This window comes from Salmo salar, chromosome ssa04 (assembly GCF_905237065.1).
Source record: "Salmo salar chromosome ssa04, Ssal_v3.1, whole genome shotgun sequence".
Lineage (NCBI taxonomy): Eukaryota > Metazoa > Chordata > Actinopteri > Salmoniformes > Salmonidae > Salmo > Salmo salar.
The window spans coordinates 68,334,159-68,355,556 of NC_059445.1; the positions used below are offsets into that span (position 1 = coordinate 68,334,159).

At 43.5% G+C, this 21,398-nt stretch overlaps 1 protein-coding gene and 1 non-coding gene across 2 annotated transcripts; one reads left to right on the forward strand and one right to left on the reverse strand.

Moving 5' to 3' along the window:
• The first annotated feature begins 660 nt into the window (after positions 1 to 660).
• trnaa-ugc (transfer RNA alanine (anticodon UGC)) lies at positions 661 to 735 on the forward strand. The gene has a single exon. It is a non-coding gene; the product is annotated as a tRNA-Ala (tRNA).
• A 9,126-nt stretch (positions 736 to 9,861) lies between these two features.
• LOC106603721 (adapter molecule crk) lies at positions 9,862 to 17,884 on the reverse strand. Its single transcript, XM_014197751.2, has 3 exons — positions 17,344 to 17,884; positions 15,295 to 15,899; positions 9,862 to 12,515 (listed from the first exon to the last, which is right to left on the reverse strand). Exons 1-3 carry the CDS (start codon positions 17,561 to 17,563, stop codon positions 12,381 to 12,383), a joined length of 960 nt encoding a protein of 319 aa, XP_014053226.1. The 5' UTR covers positions 17,564 to 17,884; the 3' UTR covers positions 9,862 to 12,380.
• Positions 17,885 to 21,398: the final 3,514 nt, after the last annotated feature.

Consider the following 21,398-nt stretch of genomic DNA (forward strand, 5'->3'; position numbering starts at 1 on the left):
TGCCACAGGCAGAACAGCAGAAACTGTATATCAGCATCACAACCAGGTGGACTGGGGATGGGAACAGCCAGGAGTCGTCAAGCCAGGTAGTCCTGAGGCATGGTCCTAGGGCTCAGGTCCTCCGGGAGGGGGTAGAGAGATCGAGCAAGAGAGGGAGATGGGAGCATTAGAGGGAGCATTCCTAAGATCACAGGACAATTACACCAGATAGGACAGACTGACCCTAGCCCCCCGGCATAAACTATTGCAGCATAGATACTGGAGGATACTGGAGACAGACAGGAGGGGGTCGGGGGACACTGCGTCCCCATCCAAAGTTACCTCCGGATAGGGCCAACCAGGCAGTATATAACCCCACCCACTTTTCCAAAGCACAGCTCCCACACCAAAGGGATATCAATAGACCACCAACTTACTACCCTGAGACAAGGCTGAGTATAGCCCACGAAGTTCTCCCCTACCACACGAAACCCGAGGGGGTGCAAAACCGGACACGAACATCACGTCAGTGAATCAACCCACTCAAGTTGAGTATAACAAAAAAAGCCTGGCATGACGTGATCCACCCTTCCTAGGGACGGCATGGGAGAGCGCGAGCAAGCCAGTGACTCAGCCCCTGTAATAGGGTCAGAGGCAGAGAATCCAAGTGGAGAGCGGGTAGCCTCCCTGTGGCTCAGTTGGTAGAGCATGGTGTTTGCAACGCCAGGGTTGTGGGTTCGATTCCCACGGGGGGCCAGTACAGGGGGGAGGAAATGAAATTAATTGAAATGTATGCATTCACTACTGCAAGTTGCTCTGGATAAGAGCGTCTGCTAAATGACTAAAATGTAAATGTAGTCGGCCAGGCAGAGACAGCAAGGGTGGTTAATCACTCTAGTGCCTTGCCGTTCACCTTCGTACCCCTGGGCCAAAGTACACTCAATCATAGTACCTGCTGAAGAGACGAGTCTTCAGTAAAGACTTAAAGGCTGAGACCGAGTCTGCGTCTCTCACATGGATCGGCAGACCATTCCATAAAAATGGAGCTCTATAGGAGAAAGCCCTGCCTCCAGCTGTTTGCTTAGAAATTCTGGGAACAATAAGGAGGCCTGCATCTTGTGACCATAGCATACGTATGTATGGCAGGACCAAATTGGAGAGATAGGTAGGCGCAGGTATTTCCTGTATACCAGGGAGCTAATTTCTTGTGAAATATACACTACCGTTCAAAAGTTTGGGGTCACTTAGAAAAGCTAATTTTTTGTCCATTAAAATAACATCAAATTGATCAGAAATACAGTGTAGACATTGTTAATGTTGTAAATGACTATTGGAAATGGCAGATTTTTTATGGAATAATTACAAGGGCGTACAGAGGTCCATTACCAGCAACCAACACTCCTGTGTTCCAATGGCATGTTGTGTTAGCTAATCAAAGTTTATCATTTTAAAAAGGCTAATTGATCATTAGAAAAACCATTTGCAACGATGTTAGCACAGCTGAAAACTGTTGTTCTGATTAAAGAAGCAATAAAAAAAATGGCCTTCTTTAGACTAGTTGAGTATCTGGAGCATCAGCATTTGCGGGTTCGATTACAGGCTCAAAATGGCCAGAAACAAAGCACTTTCTTCTGAAACTCAGTCCATTATTGTTCTGAGAAATGAAGGCTATTCCATGTGAGAAATTGTGAAGAAACTGAAGATCTCGTACAACACTGGGTACTACTTCCTTCACAGAACAGGGCAAACTGGCCCTAACCAGAATAGAAAGAGGAGTGGGAGGCCCCGGCACGCAACTGAGCAAGAGGACAAGTACATTAGTGTCTAGTTTGAGAAACAGACGCCTCACAAGTCCTCAACTGGCAGCTTAATTAAATAGTACCTGCAAAACACCAGTCTCAACGTCAACAGTGAAGAGGCGACTCCGGGATGCTGGCCTTCTAGGCAGAGTTGCAAAGAAAAAGCCATATCTCAGACTGGCCAATAAAAAGAAAAGATTAAGATGGGCAAAATAACACCGACACTGGACAGAGGAACTCTGCCTAGAAGGCCAGCATCCCGGAGTCGCCTCTTCACTGTTGACATTGAGACTGGTGTTTTGCGGGTAGTGGGTGTAGTGAGCTGGCCTTCTAGGTAGCTTCAGTTTAGTAAACTATGTTTTCCATAGGGGTAGCTTTAGTGTAGCGTAACTTCTTTCAGTGTGATTTAATTGGTAGCTTGGTAAACTATCATTCCAGAGTAGCTTCCCCAACACTGTTAGCAAACAAGAGCAAGCGCGCATCCATCTTCAAAATACATGTCCAACAAGCTATTGTAGTCTAGCTTTTCCTGGGACTCCACAAGAGCTAGATGGAGAAAGGCCAGCGGAGAACAGCAGCCTAGCCTTATTGCGCAAGAGAACAGTAAAGTCAGAGGCTAGATAAACTTATAACTTATGCATAATAACCCATAACTCATTATCTAAATAAAAGACTAATACTGCATTGACAATAAAATTATCCTACATAAGCTGCAAAAACACAATGCAATGAAGAAGCCCCCGCACCTCCATCTTGGCAGTCCCCCAACATTGTAAAAACATATTTTGTAAGCTATAGAAATTGATTTATAAATGTCTACATTTGTTTTTGCCATGTTTATTATATTACAGAAACCTTTATGCATTCTTTTAAATAATTTTGTGTGAGCTTTAATACCTTGAAGTATAATTTTTAAAGATGACTAATGTTACCGTCCCCACTACAAGAACAAAAATACTGAAATATATAGAATATTGTCCTTGAAACATTTATTGAAATACAGTACAATTCAATTAATTCCTGCTCATACTGGGGAGTGCCAATATTGCCACCAGTACCTTCAAATGCTCTCAATGGCCAATACATAGCATCAGCCATCCAGGGTTTATATAGATAATTGGTCTACTCGACAGTTTATAAGGTCCAGAAATGCAATTTGAATGAAATTGAGGGAACGACTAAGAGAAAGTGCCCGCATGCGCACCGATTTAAAGCAAGATATTACTGTAGCCTATAAGCTATGCAGACTATGCTGCAGCAAATTTTACCTGTCACAAGAAAAACGATACCAGCTGATGAGATGACACATGCATAGTGACCTGCGTATGGAGCGATTTTAGTGCCAACATTTTGTAATATTTTTGAATTTGTACAGTATTACGATATTGAATATTAATGTAATATTGTTGAATTTGTAATGCTCAAATAAAAAAATGTAATGCATGAATTGAACTTGTATTTCTTGATTTGAAACAGAATTTAATGAATATTCATGTTGAAATATTTCTATATTCTGTTTCAATATGGTAGATATTGCATTCTGTGTATCAACTTTACAAACTGTCATTTCAAGTTTATCAAAGTTTCAATATTTCAACTTCTCAGATGCCTTCAGATTCCGTTTTCAAATTCAGATTCAAAACCAGACACAACATCTTGATACTTTGCCAACCAGGAAAAGGAGAGGTAAACAGAAGCTTCTGGCGGTTTCTGAAGCCAAAGTGGCATGTTGAATTTATTTTCATCCTATGAATTTGGCTCTAGCATTCGAACCGTTTCGGCTGTAAACTATTATGACCCCATTCCTGAAAGCAAAGCCGTCTGTTCCCCTCTATGCTTATCACAGGCCACGTTAGAAGAAGGGAGTGTCACAGAAACCACAATTTGGCCCCATAATAGTACAGTTGAATAGTCCTGTCATAGCCCTTCTAAGGAGGATAGCCTTTCCACTCCCCATTTAATCTTGCTCTTGTGACTGACTATGTTTGAACCAGGTCTCCTGCATGTCACAAGACTGTGTTAGCCCACTTAGCTAAAGCCCATAGGGATGAGTTCAGGAAGCTAATGGAAGTCTTCAGGTCTCCAGCAAGGTTACTCATCAAAGGAGAGTGGTCCATCAAACCACCTCAGTTACATTTCACCCCCCTTTGACCTCATACTCAGAGATTACGGCACCAATACAACTGACTGGGTTCGAAATCAGGCTTACTGAACAACAACACTTTCTGAGGCAAACAGAAGCAGAAGGATCTGTGCACCCCATTTAATGAGAGCGCAACAGAGGTAATTTGGTGATCCATGTATTTGATGAGCAACCTTGCCTGAGACCTGAAGACGTGTTCATTTGACTGATGGAGTTCTAACCATATATATGAAACAGTGATATCTCGATGGTTCTAACCCAGGTCTCCTGTGCACCAGAAAATGCAACTCAGACAAGATACTCATTACACGAGTGTGGTCACCGAACCACCTGTGTTACACTTCACCCCACCCCTTTGACCTACTTCTTGAAGAGACCAGTCCAAGTGACAGGACCAACGCCTAGGCTGTAGCTCAACAGGGTATGACAGTCTTAACCCAGTCAGTCACATTCTAACCTTACACTGAGTGTACAAAACATTAAGAACACCTGCTCTTTCCATGACATTGACGTGAAAGGTATGATCCCTTATTCATGTCACTTGTTAAATCCACTTCAATCAGTGCAGATGAATGGAGGAGACAGGTTAAAAAATGATTTTTAAGCCTTGAGACATGGATGGTGTATGTGTGCCATTCAGAGAATGGGCAAGACAAGATTTATGTGCCTTTGAACGGGGTATGGTAGTAGGTGCCAGGTGCACCGCTTTGCGTCAAGAATTGCAATGCTGCTGAGTTTCCACACTCACCAGTTTCCTGTGTGTATCAAGAATGGTCCACCACCCGAAGGACATCCAGCCAACTTGACACAACTGTGGGAAGCAATGGAGTCAACATGAGCCAGAATCCCTGTGGAACGCTTTCGACACCTTGTAGAGTCCATGGTGGGTTGGAATGCTTCACGAGGACGGTCACCTGTGTTTGCAAGGCAGAGGTTCTCAATACGAGTCTCGGTATGAGCTGAATCAGGGGAAGCAGTACTCGTCAAGCAAGCAGCGTGTCGCCCTTTACATTAATTTCCTGAACTTATCCCTATAGGCTTTAGCTAAGTGGGCTAAAACAGACTTGTGACATGAATTGTCTAGCTTCAAGCAGGGGTGGACTGGCCATCTGGCATTTTGGGCAAATGCCAGATGGGCTAATAGTATTGACTGGTCAAATCTGGCACCCCAAACACACGGGGAGAAGGGACTCATAAGCCTGATGAGAAAGAGACGGGATATTCCCGAATTTGTTACGTTTCATTGTATCATTCATCAGGAAGCACTTGTGGCTAAACTCAAAGACTGACTTACAGAATGTGATGCAGCAAGTCATGCGAGTGGTGAACCTTATTGCGAGGGCACTGAATCACCGGCAATTCCGCAAGTTGCTGGAGGAATACCAGACAGAATACGGCGACTTGATATTTCACAATGAGGTGAGATGGCTGTCTCGTGGTAGAGTTTTGGAAAGATTTCTCTCTCTTCCCTCAAATCCATGAATTTGTTGCAAGCAAGTGGAGAGAGGAGCCAGAGCTGGATGATCCACAGTGGATATTAAAGCTCGCTTTTTTAACTGACATCACCTGCCACCTGAACACGGTGAATCTCCAGCTCCAAGGGAAAGCTAAAACTCTGGGCAAAATGCTGCGTGTGGTCACAGCATTTCAAAATAAAATAATTTACAACATTAACAATGTCTACACTGTATTTCTGACCAATTTTATGTTATTTTAATGGACAAAAAATGTGCTTCTCTTTCAAAAACAAGGAAATGTCTAAGTGACCCAAAACTTTTGATCGGTAGTGTAGATGTTTCCAAAAATCCCTGTGAGGCATTGGATGGAGACAAACAAATTAAGATATCAAATTGGATCAATTTGCTAATAGGTTTTTATTTACTAAGAATATTAACACATTACATGCTACAGAAAATAAAAGGTCAAATTTGAACTTCAAATAATATAGTGTTATAGCACAATGGCACAACTTAAAATCAATAAATCAGTCGTCTTTCTTTTTTCACCTGCTCCTGTCCTCTTCTAAAATATAGGGATGGAACAAAAGGAAAATTGTGATTGGGTACAAAAATACAAGACAATGAACACCATTTGGCATGATCGATGAGGCATGATAAAAATAAAACATAAAATGATGGCTAATGGGGGAAACATAGCAGATAAGGTGCATTAAGGGGATTCAACATTGAGGGACTTTTGTTAAAGGTCACCATTTTAAAGTCACACATTCAAATCCAATTATTAATTGGTCTACAGGCAAAAGTTGCTTTACCCGACTGGCCTATAATCCTCTAGACAAATCAGTAATCATATAATCATCTCCCTCTATGAAATAGAGACAGTCTCTTCTCTTCAAGGAAAGCATGAAAAGGAGTTGGATGACAGACAGGGGTCACTGGATGCAACATGCAAGGACGACTGACACGTGGGGTTCATACTTGCGAACATTTAAAACTTTCTCATTCTCATAATCGTCATCACCCAATTAAAATTGTCAACGTAATTGCACGTGATAAAACGCTACATTAGCTATTCCCATTACATAATTTGGCACATTTAGCCCTAATGCTAACACGACCAGGTGGCAATGATTATTTCCCGTAACAAATTCTGCATCAGCCTATCAAAGATCTTAGACCTTATATCTACCAACCAATAGATGGGTTAGCTGAAAACGAAAATGATGCACGCTCTTCAATGGGGTAGAAGCCGTGTGTTGAAGTGATTCTGGATGGCCCAATAACTAGCAACAATGACAAACTGCCATGTGGAGAATCGTAAGTGGATAATTTCATCTCGTTCTTAATACCATGGCTTGTCTTGGTGTTTTGACTGATTTAAATGTCAATGCTAATATGGCTCAAATTCACTATATAGCTAACCAATAAATGTAACGATGTATTTAAAACAAGTGCTCATTGTGCAAATGTATTTATGTGTTCAATAAACATTGGAGACTAAATAGTTTACATGTTAGCAATCTACGCCAACCCTGTCGGTTTTGCCCCATTGTTTATTTATGCTAAACAACCATCCTGTTTATGGAATTACTTTAAATATGTCAACTTGGCCACTTAATTATATCTCCAAATTCAAGGTTTACTTTTGTTCCACTTTGTCTGTAAAGTGTAGTCTCCCAATATTGCGTGATGCATCCTTGGCTAGACTACTAACTACTAACCTTCAAAAAAATTCCAAAGGCATGTTTTCGAAATGACAATCGCAAATGTTCATATCCTTTTCACACATCTTTGTGCTTTTACGTGAAAAAGACAAGTCTATAATTTTTTTTTATCGTACATCGTAAAAACCAAAGTGGATGAGCCTCATGGTCTTGTTAAATAGCTGGCCTGTACCCCCGTTACAATCGCTGCCAGGTGGCATACACCTCTAAACCGGTTAACTGTAAATCTGCGGGTAACAGTGGGTTTGAGGCCCCCTCACCTCAAGCTTTTTTGTTATGGAAAAAACGGTTTACTGCTGGCCCTCGATGCTCGATTCAAATATGAAGTGGATGATTCTAATAATGCATATAAAACGTACATTTAAGTGTAGCTATGTAACATATGTAGGCCTAATAAACGTATTATTAGCAGTGTGCTGGTCTACAAGGCTGAAGAAAGACGCATCTCATTAAATGTAGGTAGTTCTTAATTTTCAATGTGTTGTCTGCACATCCCTTCGCAACACATTAACACAAACGTAATTCTGTTTGAAAGGAAAAAACTATCTCACCTGGGATTCGAACTTGCAGCAAACTGGAAAAAAATACAACGAGCCTGGCTCATTACGCTGAATTATTCATCCAGTTTAAATTGTGTTTTACTAACTTTGATTAGCAGATGATGCCATTTGACTTCTGTTCAGGACACTCATGGAAAAGTGTTCGATGTTACCGGACATAATCACAGCCACCTGGTCAAATTAGCATAGTGCTAAATGTGCCAGGTTATGTAATGGAACAGCTAACGTTGCTTATTAATCACATGCAACCACGTCAATGATTTTGATTGGCTGATGCAAATTCTGAAAACAGAGAAAAAAAGTTCAAACTTTTCTAATGTTCGAAAGTATGGACCCATCAGGACCTGGCTCCACATGCAACACATTGCATAATGGTGTTGGTGAGAGACGTTTTGAACATTTTAAGCAATAATAACAAAGCAAACAATTTCCCCAATGTAAAACAACTTCTTGCAGTATGAATATACTGGTAAAAGACACCCATCAGCGCCATATCAGAGGACAATATTAAAATCAGCAGGGCATTTCCCCCCCCCCCCCCTTTTTAAGAAATCTAAACAATATTGACAACCGAGTTGAAGAACACTAAAAGTGGAAAATGAAAAGTGCCGGGAACATAGTGTATTTGGAAAGTATTCAGAACTCTTGACTTTTTCCAAATTTTGTTGCATTGCAGCCTTATTCTAAAATGGATAAAATATTTTCCTCATCAATCGACACACAATACCCCATAATGACAAAACAAACAGGTTTTTAGAAAAGTTTTCAAATTGATTTTTTTACATAAGTATTCAGACTCTTTGCTATGAGACTCGAAATTGAGCTCAGGTGCATCCTGTTTCCATTGATCATCCTTGATGTTTCTACAACTTGATTGGAGTCCAATCAATTGAATTTACCAAAGGTGGACATGATTTGGAAAGGCACACCCATCTATATAAAAAGGTCCCAGTTGACAGTGCATGTCAGAGCAAAAACCAAGCCATGAGGTCGAAGGAATTGTCCGTAGAGTGCCGAGATTGTATTATGGCACAGATCTGGGAAAGGGTACCCAAAATGTTCTGCAGAATTGAAGGTCCCCAAGAACACAGTGGCTTCCATCATTCTTAAAAATGGAAGAAGTTTGTAAGCACCAAGACTCTTCCAAGAGCTGGCCGACCAGCCAAACTGAGCAATTGGGGGAGAAGGGACTTGGTCAGGGAGGTGACCAAGAACCCAATAGTCACTGACAGAGCTCCAGAGTTCCTCTGTGGAGATGGGAGAACCTTCCATCTCTGCAGCACTCCACCAATCAGGCCTTTATGGTAGAGTGGCCAGATGGAAGCCACTCCTCAGTAATGGGCACGACAGCCCGCTTGGAGTTTGCCAAAAGGCACCTAAAGGACTCTCAAACCATGAGAAACAAGATTCTCTGGTCTGATGAAACCAAGATTGAACTCTTTGGCCTGAATGCCAAGTGTCGCGTCTGGAGGAAACCAGGCACCGCTCCTCACCTGGCCAATACCATCCTTACGGTGAAGCATGGTGGTGGCAGCATTATGCAGTGGGGCTTTTCTTTCAGTGACAAGGTCTGGGAGACTAGTCAGGATTGAGGGAAAGATGAACGGAGCAAAGTGCAGAGCAATCCAGAGCGCTCAGGACCTCAGACTTGCGTGAAGGTTCACCTTCCAACTGGACAACGACCTTAAGTACACAGCCAAGACAATGCTGGAGTGGCTTCGGGCCAAGCCTCTGAATGCCCTAGACTGGCCCAGCCGGCTTGAACCCGATCGAACATCTCTGGAGAGAACTGAAAAAAGCTGTGCAGCGACGCTCCCCATCCAACCTGTCAGAGCTTGAGGGGATCTTCAGAGAAGAATGGGAGAAACTCCCCAAATACAAACGTGCCAAGCTTGTAGCGTCATACCCAAGAAGACGAGGCTGTAATCGCTGCGGAAGGTGCTTCAAAGTACTGAGTACAGGGTCTAAATACTTATGTAAATGTACGTTTTTTATTTTTAATACATTTGCAAAAAAAAATATTTTTGCCTCGTCATTATGGGGTATTGTGTGTAGATTGAGGAACAAAACCTGTAAATTATTTTAGAATAAGGCTGTAACGTAACAAAAAGTGAAGGGGTCTGAATACAGTCCACAGCACCCTTCCCAATCAATGTATTGACTTTATAAAAAAATATTAAATGTTGTGCAATGGGGAACTGTCATGCAGTTTAATGTCACATTTTCAGTTTGAGTTTCAGTCACATTCATTCATTTGTGCAAGTCTTTCTCGGTCATTGCTAATTACAGATTGCATAATTTCAAATTCACAAAACGATTTGAAATATTTTTACACAGGGGTGACAAGGGTTGTTGGTTCTAGCAGTGACCCCGGTCTTGTTCAGTAGGGAGAAAACATTAAGAGTGAAACTGGGAGGTACTACCTGAACTTGACCAATAAGAACGCTGATTCCCCCCATTGCAAAACATTTTGCTACATTGTACCCTAATGAACACAACACTGGTGCTTTCTGTAGTAAGTCATAGTGCAATAACCCTCTTGCCATACTACTCCTCCCGTCACTGACCTCAGTTTATATCACAGAGCATAAAACCATTAGACATTACTCTTCATTGTCTCATAAATACAATGCTGCTGCAGTCAACGCAAGTTATGCAGGTTGCCCTCAGTGTTGCTTTCAATAGAGCAGCCATATTGTCTTTAAACTTTAACAAACATCTACACAGGGTTGTTAATAGTCTAACGCTTACTTAGTGTTATTATAAAGCCTTGCAGCTTCATTAGACCCTTTAGTTGGAAGGGGGGTTCTTGCGCTCTTGTGAAACTTGTGCACCTAGCAGGCTAATTCCCAGCACATATTTACAAAATACCACAGGATATAGTTGAGGGAGTAAGGAAAGTGTGTTTTGGCTATAATTGCTCCTTGAAACAAAAAAAAACATTTCCACAAAAATACTGATGAACTGAGCATTGCACTTCAGATCAGTTATTTTCATATTTCTGAGGGAAAAAAATCTATATAAATTAAAACATTTCAGACACGAGGTAGAGGGGACAAATCAACAGGCTCTCCTAAATGACAACGATTGGCCTAAAACGCTCCCATATGCCTACGATTGGTCCACACACCCACCCATGTTACTATGATTGGCCAGTGACTATGTGCCTTTCACCCACAGTCCTTTAGCAATGTGGTGTCATCGGCATATGATGACGTTTAGCATCTGGCATGTCAGTGGCTTTGTGTATCATAGCTGAGCCCAGAGGGTAGGTACTGGGTGAGGGTGACAGATTGGCACCAAGGGAGAGACTCTAGGGAAATGACTATGGTTGTGTTCAGTCGGGAGGAGAGAGACATTTTGAAACGGGGAGGTACAACCTGAACCTGTCCAATAAGAAACATTTCATTATTGTTTTCTGTTACAAAAACTTTAAACTCTGTGCCTTACCAAACTCAACCCAGACCTAACTCGGAGCTCCCAGTTGAAACGAAGCGAGCAGAAATGAATTTAGTACATCTAAAAACGTGTATGTACTGTGTTTGTTACAGTCCGCATGGGAGGGAAACGAGGGGAGAGACCAAAGGATTAACGCTGTGGCTTTGTGTTGATTGTGACCATGTGAGGTTCTGAATCATTTTAAATATGTTGACACATTCCACCTGCCAAAAAGGCCTTTGTATACAGTAACACATACTCAGCAGGTGTATCTAGTGTCTTTGGCATGGGGGAGGCCGGGAGACAGGAGGAGGAGATCAAGAGGATGGGAAAGGAGGGGACCGGGGCAGACCAAAGTAAGAGGAGAGAGAGTACAAATATATCCGTTTGGTATATTTATAAACTAAGCCGTTGTCTGGCCATTGTATATCTCACAACAATGAGGTGGACTGGACAAAGGCCCCATACTTTACAGTCCTAAGGAATGTCTCCACTTACTCCCCAGACACAGACAAGACACAGTCATCATAGCATTTTAGAAAGTCAGTGATCACACAGGGCGGCGAGGGTCTGATCATGCACAGGGTAAAAAAAACACACAAAAAAAAACATTTAACATAATATTTAGTATGTAATGGTGTCACGTCATATTTTCCATTTAATTTCAGTACAAAAAGAGGACTTGGGGGTTCGTAGTGTGGAGTTTTTAGCAGAGGGGCTTGGTTAGGGCCCCTGTGCTGGGTGTCCTGTGGTAACTTGTCCTATCTGTGGAGTGCAGCAATGGTCGGTTTCAGTCGCAGTTAGCGTCCTTCTCCACAAGAGGGAGTCAATCAGGAGTCAGTATGGCCACTTCTCTTCTAGGTCCCAGATTCACTGTCCTGTACTACAAAAGGGTGATCCATGAGTCTGTGCGAGAAGCCACATATACACCAGCGTCTGGTCTGTGTGCGGGCATGTGTGTGTGTGCGGGCAAATGCGTGTGTAAAGGACGATTTCTTGCCAAACATGGGAGAGGGGGCGTAAACTCTGCTGTGTGTGTGTAGTGTATCAGGACTTCAATACTGGGGTAGAAGTGTAAATTATATTCCGTGTGTGTGTGAGAGTGAGAACTTCATCTAAATAAATTCTCTCTCACACATTGGCAACAACAGCGGATGAGTTGCAACTTCTGACCACTCCAGTCCGTATATCATGTTCTTTTCGATCGTAGGTGAAAATCACAGAGGAGGAATGGATTGGATTTATGTGAAGTGTGTCTGTGTAAGTGTGTGTGTGTCTCAGCTCTCGTCCTCGGAGTGCTGGTGGTCCAGCAGCCGGACATGCGTAAAGGGAAAGTGGCCGCGCTTGCCCTTGCACTCGCCCTCCCACTGGCCGTTCACGTTGATCTCGGTCACTTTCACCATGTCTCCGACCTGCACAAAACACACACCGGTTAGACTATAGAGACAAATTGGATAGAAGCAAGACCTTCAGGGGTCTGCAACGTGTGGCTCTGGAGCCGCACAAGGCTCTTAAAAAGCCCCTATGGGGCTCAATTATGTTATTTAAAGCAGCCTAATCAATCAACTATAATAGTAGTAGAATGAATACATCAAATCAACTCTATTCACACTTGAACCACATTAAAATGATTTTGCCTAATTAGTTGGCTACAGCCCTTAGCCTGACGACTCACATTCTTCCGCTGCTCTGTCATTCACTACATACTTTAGTCGGCTACTGCATCATTTAAGTCTTGTAGTTACAAGAGGGGCGTTGTACAAAACGAAGTAATCAGCGATTCGATTGGTTAGAAACAGAGTATCAAAGCCTATGGCACATTTTTAAAACAGCCACTTTACCCACGTGTGTTCTGGCTCTGGCCCAACCTAATCTGACAGCCCTGAATCTGTTTGCATTTGGTGAAGGGTCAGGAGGTACACAGATCCAGACTCATTGCGGAGAAGAAACTAACGTCCATGGGTGTGGCGTAGCGATTGGCCGGAGCAAGGACTCTGGATAGCCAGCCAATACAGCCCTTATTATTCAACACAATTCTGCTTTGTTTTGTTTGAAATTTGTTTCGTTTGAGTTCCCGACCCCAGCCTTAGCCTGACAAGTAGGGATGGGCATTTGAAATCATTTCACATTCAAATAAACAAAAATGGGGATAAACTTGGACACTTTGTTGCGCAGCCTACACCATGGGAGAGACCGTGCACGCTGCAGCAGGGTGGGGTGATGGGCAGGGGCCAGTGGTGTGTGACACGGGAGAGAGGAAAAAGTAGCAACTGACTCATGCTAGTTGACAAACTTGTAAATGCTATAGGTTATGTATCATCCCATCTGGCAGGGCCTGTCTTTACTGTATTAAATCGAGGTAAAGAAGCTAGCTAAGATCACCAGATATTAGCTAGCCAGCTTGCAAGCTATGCCAGTTGAGGCTATTTTGCTGCGCTCCCCGTCTTCGTCTACACCAACTCCATTCATTAAACAGCAGCCTACCTGTTGGTTGCTCGTTGTAACCTACTTCTCATTTCGCTAACTTAATTCAAACATTTTAATTTGCATTGATTTGAGACCTCCCACTTCACAGCCTCTGACTGTAGTGCCAACAACAAGAAACCTGTGTAGACTATAAGTATTTTTATTATGGGTCACACGTCATAACTACATTCAAAAGTTTGTTTTATTAAATTAATAATTTCAAATATCATGGCATATCCTTGTGCGTAACATCAGAAATTTGATTTAATTGAGACAAACTTTTCATTGTTAAAATAGGTCTGTGATTTCCCCCCACCCCCTCATAAGTACTCTCACAAGTATTCTAATACTAACGTGCCCATCCATACTGACAAGCACAGTAGCCAAACTCTTTATTTCGTTTCGCTAACCCAGGCCAGGGTTGAGGTTGCTTCCATATCAAATACACTCAGTTCATGAACAGTTGCAATTGGAAATCAATGTGAACTACCGGTATGTCCACTGACTGACCAATGCAGTAGCCGACTATGGAATTACCCGAACCCTGATTGACTAACTACACAGCAGCACAGTCCTACTAAGCCTTTACCTTGGGATACACTCCACGCCCATTCCCCATCATTCACTATAATCTTTGTTGCTTCACTTTCTAATGTGCAAAATTTTTACAAAATGGTTCGAAATGGCACCCTGGCCTATTCCTTAGATGGTGCACAACTTTTGACCAAAAGCAGTGCACTAAATAGGGAATAGGGTGCCATTTGGGACAAACCCCATGTTCCTCTCATGACATACAGTTATACCTGCAGGTGTGGTACTTCACAGGAATGCTCTTTATCAACACTGACAAATTGGACTCTTAAGCTGCAAGCTATGACCTGCGAAGCAATCTTCGTTCGGGCATTGCCATTTCTACTGTACGACTCGCAACGTTCAAACAGCTTCTAATCTTAAAGGGATAGTTCTACAAAACTACATATTTATGTGGAACTGAACTATACCTTTAATAGGCGTTTGTCTCATTTTGGCCGTTTGTTTCTCTACTTAATTATACAAGGGGAGTAGAAGAGCACGGAAAGTGTAGTCTTTGGTACAGAGAGGGATGAAGGTGAGAGAAATAGAGGGTGCATTTCTTCATCTCTAATCTGTATTTGATCTCCAGGACAGTGACCTCTGACTCCAGCCAGCCTCAGAGCAGCAGAGGGAGAGAGCGACTATTCTTGTCTATTTTATTCATCGTGTTACTATTTTTTAACTGCATTGTTGGGAAGGGCTCGTAAGCAAGTATTTCATGGCCCGTTGTGAAGGTTGGGCCCAGGCGTGTTGACAAAGGGCTGAGCATACTGGTCCGACTCCCCTAGAGGCAGATAGGGCAGCTGCGACACTGCTCCGGCCATAGGACTGCCCCCACTATTATTTACATCGTTGTATTTAGCGCATATGACAGTACTAGCTCTCCTCTCGGTCTGCTTTTCTCTATATGCATGAACCCATTAAACATGTCAGTGTGTGTGTGTGTGTGTGTGTGTGTGTGTCTGTGTAAGCATGCAAGTGTGCCTGCCCATGTGTGTATGGATGGTTGTGTATACTTACAGGAAAGAGTAAGCAATTACAGCAGCAGCACCCTGGCTCTCTGAGCAGAGAGAACATATATGGGACATGAAACAGAAAAGAGGGAGTGTCATGGGGCACAGAGGAAGGCAAAGAAAGGGGGGGAACCAATACCTCCAAGGCGAGGGCCGTCTTGTCGTAGGCGTTGGGCACCCTTTTCTGAATGGCGCGGGCATAGACGGGCCCGTTCTGCAGGTTTGGCAGGGGAGTGTTGACCATGGGCTGGGCATACTGGCCTGGCTCTCCCAGAGGCGGGGGCAGCTGGGGCGCTGCTCCATCCGTAGTGCTGCCCCCAACACCCGACGGCCCTCCCGCACCTCCGGGCCCCCCCGCCACCGAGGTGGGTGAGGCGGGCCGGTACTTCTCTACATAGGGTACGGGGATCATGCCGGCGCGGCACTCCTGGTTAGCCGCGTTCCACCACTGCTCCTCAGGCTTCTCCAGCACACGCAGCACGTCACCCTTGCGGAAGGGCAGGTCCTCCTCGTCGTTGCCTGGGAAGTCGAAGAGGGCGCGAACAAACTCTGCCTCCTGCGGGGCGCTGCCCGATGCAGTGGGAGGGGCGGTGGCAGCACAGCTCGCCAAGCTCGTGTGCTTGGCCTTGCTGATGGGCTCGATCAGTGTGGTGGTGTCCAGGTAGTGGATCTTGTAGAACTCCAGAAGGATGGGCAGGGCGTCAAACTCCTGGTCCCCGATGCGGAACCGCGGAGGGGCCAAACCTGGATGGCGAGAGGATGACAGTTTTATTTTTTAAATTCTCCTGGAACCCTGAGGCTACTGAAACTGAAAGTGCCTCACAGCTGAGCATTCATCTGACAATCGAGTCCTAACAAAACAATTAGGCTTAAGCCAAGGACTTAGCTGAAATAGTTTGTTTAAGCCTCCCACGGCTTCACATACAGCATGTATATACACTCCCTGTCACTTTGCAAGTTTATTAAGAAAAGCCTCCCACGGCTTCACATACAGCATGTATACATTCCCCGTCACAACTTTTGCAAGTTTATTAAGAAAAACAATCTGTACCAGAAGATATAGGCCCACTCATTCGATAGTTCCCGATTCATTTTGACAGCTTAGCTAATGGTCACACACTTGCAAAGCCTGCAAGGTAGGACATGTATGCAGTGGAGGTTCTAGACCATTTCAACTGGGGCCAGTTGTACTGTTAGAGGGGCCAGTTACATTAGACGTTATTGTTTTGTTCCGCCTAAATGCCGTTCCTCTACGAAATGTGTGGGTTAAATTAGTGTTCCGCATTGCCACTGTCTAATAAGGGACGTAGAAAAAGAATGATATCAAAAATGTGTTATGTAAAAATTATTTCATACTCCACATTTAGGGGGGCCACAAGGGGGCCCAAAATTGTTTTCACATGGGCACTGTCCCCCCTAGAACCGCTAGTGCATGTATGGTGAAATTCCCAAAAGGAAGTAGCCTAAACAAATAAAAAGTACTGAGCCTGTGTGTGTAATTAAAACAGGGCAGGACCACATGCATTCCACACACACCATTCGGAACAGTCATCCTCCAATTGTGACAGCATGTCCATTCATTCATAGGATTAGCCCAATCCGACCCGCTCACTCACTGTCTACCTGGCTCTTACTAAAGAGCAAGTACCTAAAGCCTCCAACTGACAAAACTAAACAAAGACCTTTAAAAACCCACCATTACTACAGTAACAAAAACCACAGCCAGTTATGTGTAGCTAGGTAAACACACTACCAAATCCCTAAATAAATACTGTATTTCCAAATCTTGGTGACTGTTCAAATGAGCTCATTAGCGAGCCCAGACCACGACCATAAGTTAATTGACAAACTACATAATGACTGTCAAGTAGTTAACACAACTAGGGGGTTGCTTGTTTCTGTGCATAGCCATAGTTTGCCTTCGTTCCAACAGCTAGCTTCAGTCCGACCTTAGCATCAGTAGCTAGGTATCATTCTTGTTAAGTGTTCATAGTGTAATACAATTTTCAAACGTATACTCAATTTTGTTTAGCAAACTGTCTAACATTAGCTATGTCTGGTGTAGCCAGCTTCCGGCCAACTAAATGATCTTAAACGTAGTTATGTACCGCTAGCTAGCGGCCGCTAGAACTGGGTCAGTGGCGTTTCCCCACTTTAACTAGTTTACTAGCTCGCTATCTAATCTTACCTGATCCAGATTGCCGGTTGTTGCTGATGCTGTTGATTATATAATGTGATACTTTTGAGTTCTCTGAGACGGATAGCACGTAGTCCCCGGGACTGGTAATAGAGTCCCTTACGAGAAACACGCCATGTCTCTGACCCTGCAAGAGGAAAACCGTATCCTGTCGGCTCAACCTTCCCCAGTACCAGCTAGCACGATCCTCCGCATCAAAATTCCCGGCCATGACTGTAAATCCACTCCGAGGCCTTCCCCTTTCCTCTCCCTGTCCACAACTAGGATTCAACTCATACAACTTTAGCTATGTATAACACGCTCCGGGAAAATACACGGCATTGATACCGCTTTAAACCGTTATATTTATATACATGTAACCGACTCCCACAAAACAATACTGTCCCCCCCCTTTAAGAATGAATTGTTGCAACCAGAAATATATAATTTATTTATCAAGGCGTTTTAAAAGAAATCTCTGTAGTAATTTGCAACGTAAAACTCAGGGGCTGAAATGGCGGATCTTGGGGTAAAGGTTGACTTCATCCCCCTGGATTTAACTGGGCGTAGCTAGTCACGATGGGGCATGTCCGCTGGAGGCTGCCACTGAGGTGTGGAATGTCATGATGGGCAGCACATCCATCCATTTTGAGAAGGTCAAACTCAGCTGGCTGCTTGTTAAATATTACAATACCAGGTTATTTCGCCTGGACCGCAATATTGTGTTATTGATAAGTAAAAAATTTGAAGAAGAATATGCCGTCTCAACAATTTGACACTAGATGTCACTCCTGAACTCCAAGGTAGGTGTGGTGAGAACTCGTTCCGGTGGAATACGAAGATACGAGCGCTTATTTCAAAGAGCGCTCCGTAAGCTACGCCCCAGTGGGTAGAGCTAGACATGTTCTGGATCACGTTTTAATACGATTAAAAGCATCTCATTTTACAGTGGGTCCGCCATGGTTCTGTGTAGCTTAGTTATGCTGATATATTTGCAGTTAATTTTGTCTTTGACGTAATAAGTAAAACAACGATCGAGTCAGACAGTTCGCAGTAGAACATAACAGAGAAGGGCATCGTTTACTACTTAAATTATTGGGATCGTCTGGTTACCACCAGTGTTTGGAATATGACGAGCTCGTTGACAAAACAGACCATGAGACGCCTTTTTTTACACGGATATTTATTTGGCAAAGGTCCGCGGTGGGTCGGTGTAAACTATGCGATTATATTGGAAGAAGGTTTATAGCAGTGGATGTAATCTATTAATGTACTTTTATAGTATTTCTAAGTCGCAGCCATACAACAGCCAGGGAAACTAATTGTACTCACTATGATAGAACATTCCTATTTTTCTGCCTGACTGTGGCGCTCTTTACCTGAATTATTAGGATTTCCTGGCAATCACAACAAAACTACTTATTTTGCTCAAATAGAGATAATTAAATGGTGTTTTCTTCGAAAAGATTGGTCAGGCCAGAAAACATTTCGTTTTCTGCATGAGTTTGGCGCTGTTCATTGCAATTTTCTGGATTGTCTTGTGATCAGAACAAAACGTAAATATTGAAGACTCATCTCTCCCCCCCCCTCCCCTCCCTTGGGTTGTGCCGTGGCAGATCTTTGTGGGCTATACTCAGCCTTGTCTCAGGATGGTAAATTGGTGGTTGAAGATATCCCTCTAGTGGTGTGGGGGCTGTGCTTTGGCAAAGTGGGTGGGATTATATCCTTCCTGTTTGGCCCTGTCCGGGGGTATCGTCGGATGGGGCCACAGTGTCTCCCGACCCCTCCTGTCTCAGCCTCCAGTATTTATGCTGCAGTAGTTTGTCGGGGGGCTAGGGTCAGTCTGCTATATCTGGAGTACTTCTGTCTTATCCTGTGTCCTGTGTGAATTTAAGAATACTCTCTAATTCTCTTTCTCTGAGAACCTGAGCCCTAGGACCATGCCTCAGGACTACCTGGCCTGACGACTCCTTGCTGTCCCCAGTCCACCTGGCCGTGCTGCTGCTCCAGTTTCAACTGTTCTCCCTGCGGCTATGGAACCCTGACCTGTTCACCGGACGTGCTACCTGTCCCAGACCTGCTGTTTTCAACTCTCTAGAGACAGCAGGAGCGGTAGAGATACTCTCAATGATTGGCTATGAAAAGCTAACTGACATTTACTCCTGAGGTGCTGACCTGTTGCACCCTCGACAACCACTGTGATTATTATTTGACCCTGTTGGTCATCTATGAACATTTGAACATCTGTTATAATCTCCACCTGGCACAGCCAGAAGAGGGCTGGCCACCCCTCATAGCCTGGTTCCTTTCTAGGTTTTTTCCTAGGTTCTGGCCTTTCCAGGGAGTTTTTCCTAGCCACTGTGCTTCTACACCTGCATTGCTTGCTGTTTTAGGGTTTCTGTACAGCACTTTGACATCAGCTGATGTAAAAAGGGCTTTATAAATACATTTGAAATTTGATATTTATTTACTAAACTACAGATTGAAAGTGTTTCTTTAAAAAGATGAGCCTGGCTGACATGGACTGTTTCCTTATTCCCTTTGTGGTTATCCTTGGTTATTTACCAGGTAACAAGTGAAAATGAAGCAATAGGCTCCTTATTTTACTCAACTAGTGTTTCTTTGAAGAGATTGTCCATGGCTGACATTACAAATACATTAAGGGTAAAGGATCCACAAACAGAGTCTGACTACCTTTCTGCACACCTCTTTATGTCCAATGCTAGCTGCCATTGATATCGTATCACAGGGGCACAACTTTGATTTTTAAAGTGGGGGGGACATAACCTGGCGGGGGACTGGGTGGGGACTTTTTGTTGGCCATCTAAAGCTAATTTCCTGCATTTCTACACAATCCAATATGTTGTATTTCTGTCTAATAAAACCCTTTTGTGGCTGCCTGTGCACCTGCCTAGTCATTTGAAATCCATAGATTAGCGACTGATTAATTTATTTAAATGTACTTATAATTAATACTTTAATGTGATATCCTCTTGGTCCACATTGGGTGTTTTGTATGTTGCGCAAAAGAAATTGAAAAAAAATCTATTAAAATTGTTGCATGTTGAATTTATATTGTTGTTCAGTATAATTCATATCACTGTTGAGCACTTTTTACTTGCATACAATATAGCTGGATCGTCCTGTCCCTAGGGGTCCACCGCCCTGCAGCACCCCAACACACCCTACTCAGCTTTAGGATCTTAGTGAAACATTCATTACTGGTTTCAGGTGTGTTAGGCCAAGGCCCGAGTGACAACACACAGGACAGCAGACCCCCAGGGCCAGGACTGAGCAGCCAAGGATTGTCTAAATAGATATCTCCCCTGAGATATGTTTTCAATACAGACTCCTTTGTATCGTTCACTGATATTGTTAATATACTGCAAAAGTCACAAGCTCAATAGACTGGTCTTCCCTGGCTGTCTGTCACTGCTGGGACACCTGTCACCATCTGATCCTGCTTAGACATGATGAGCATAGTGCTGTGTACTGACTGTGCACCATGACAGTGAAGCCCGTAGAGATGTTAATTACTGTGTTTGAAAAGTGAAAAGCAGGGAATTAGGTAGGGAAACTGACAGATCAATAACGTTACATTGCTATACTAACTAATACAAATTCACATTGCACTGAAAAAACGTTTGGCCGCTGGTTTCATAGTGTGATTCAGGCAAAGAAATCATCCGTAGAGCTCTGAGACAGGATTGTGTTGAGGCGCAGTTCTGGGGAAGGGTACCAAAACATTTATGCAGCATTGAAGGTCCAAGAAAACTGTGGCTTCCATCATTCTTAAATGGAAGGCTTTTGGAACCACCAAGACTCTTCCTAGAGCTGGCCGCCTGGCCAAACTGAGCAATCGTGGGAGAAGGGCCTTGGTCAGGGAGGTGACTAAGAACAAGATGGTCACTATGACAGAGCTCCAGAGTTCCTCTGTGGCGATGGGAAAACTTTGCAGAAGGACAACCATCTCTACAGCACTCCACCAATCAGGCCTTTATGGTAGAATGGCCAGACGGAAGCCACTCCTCAGTAAAATGCACATGACAGCCCTCTTGGAGTTTGCC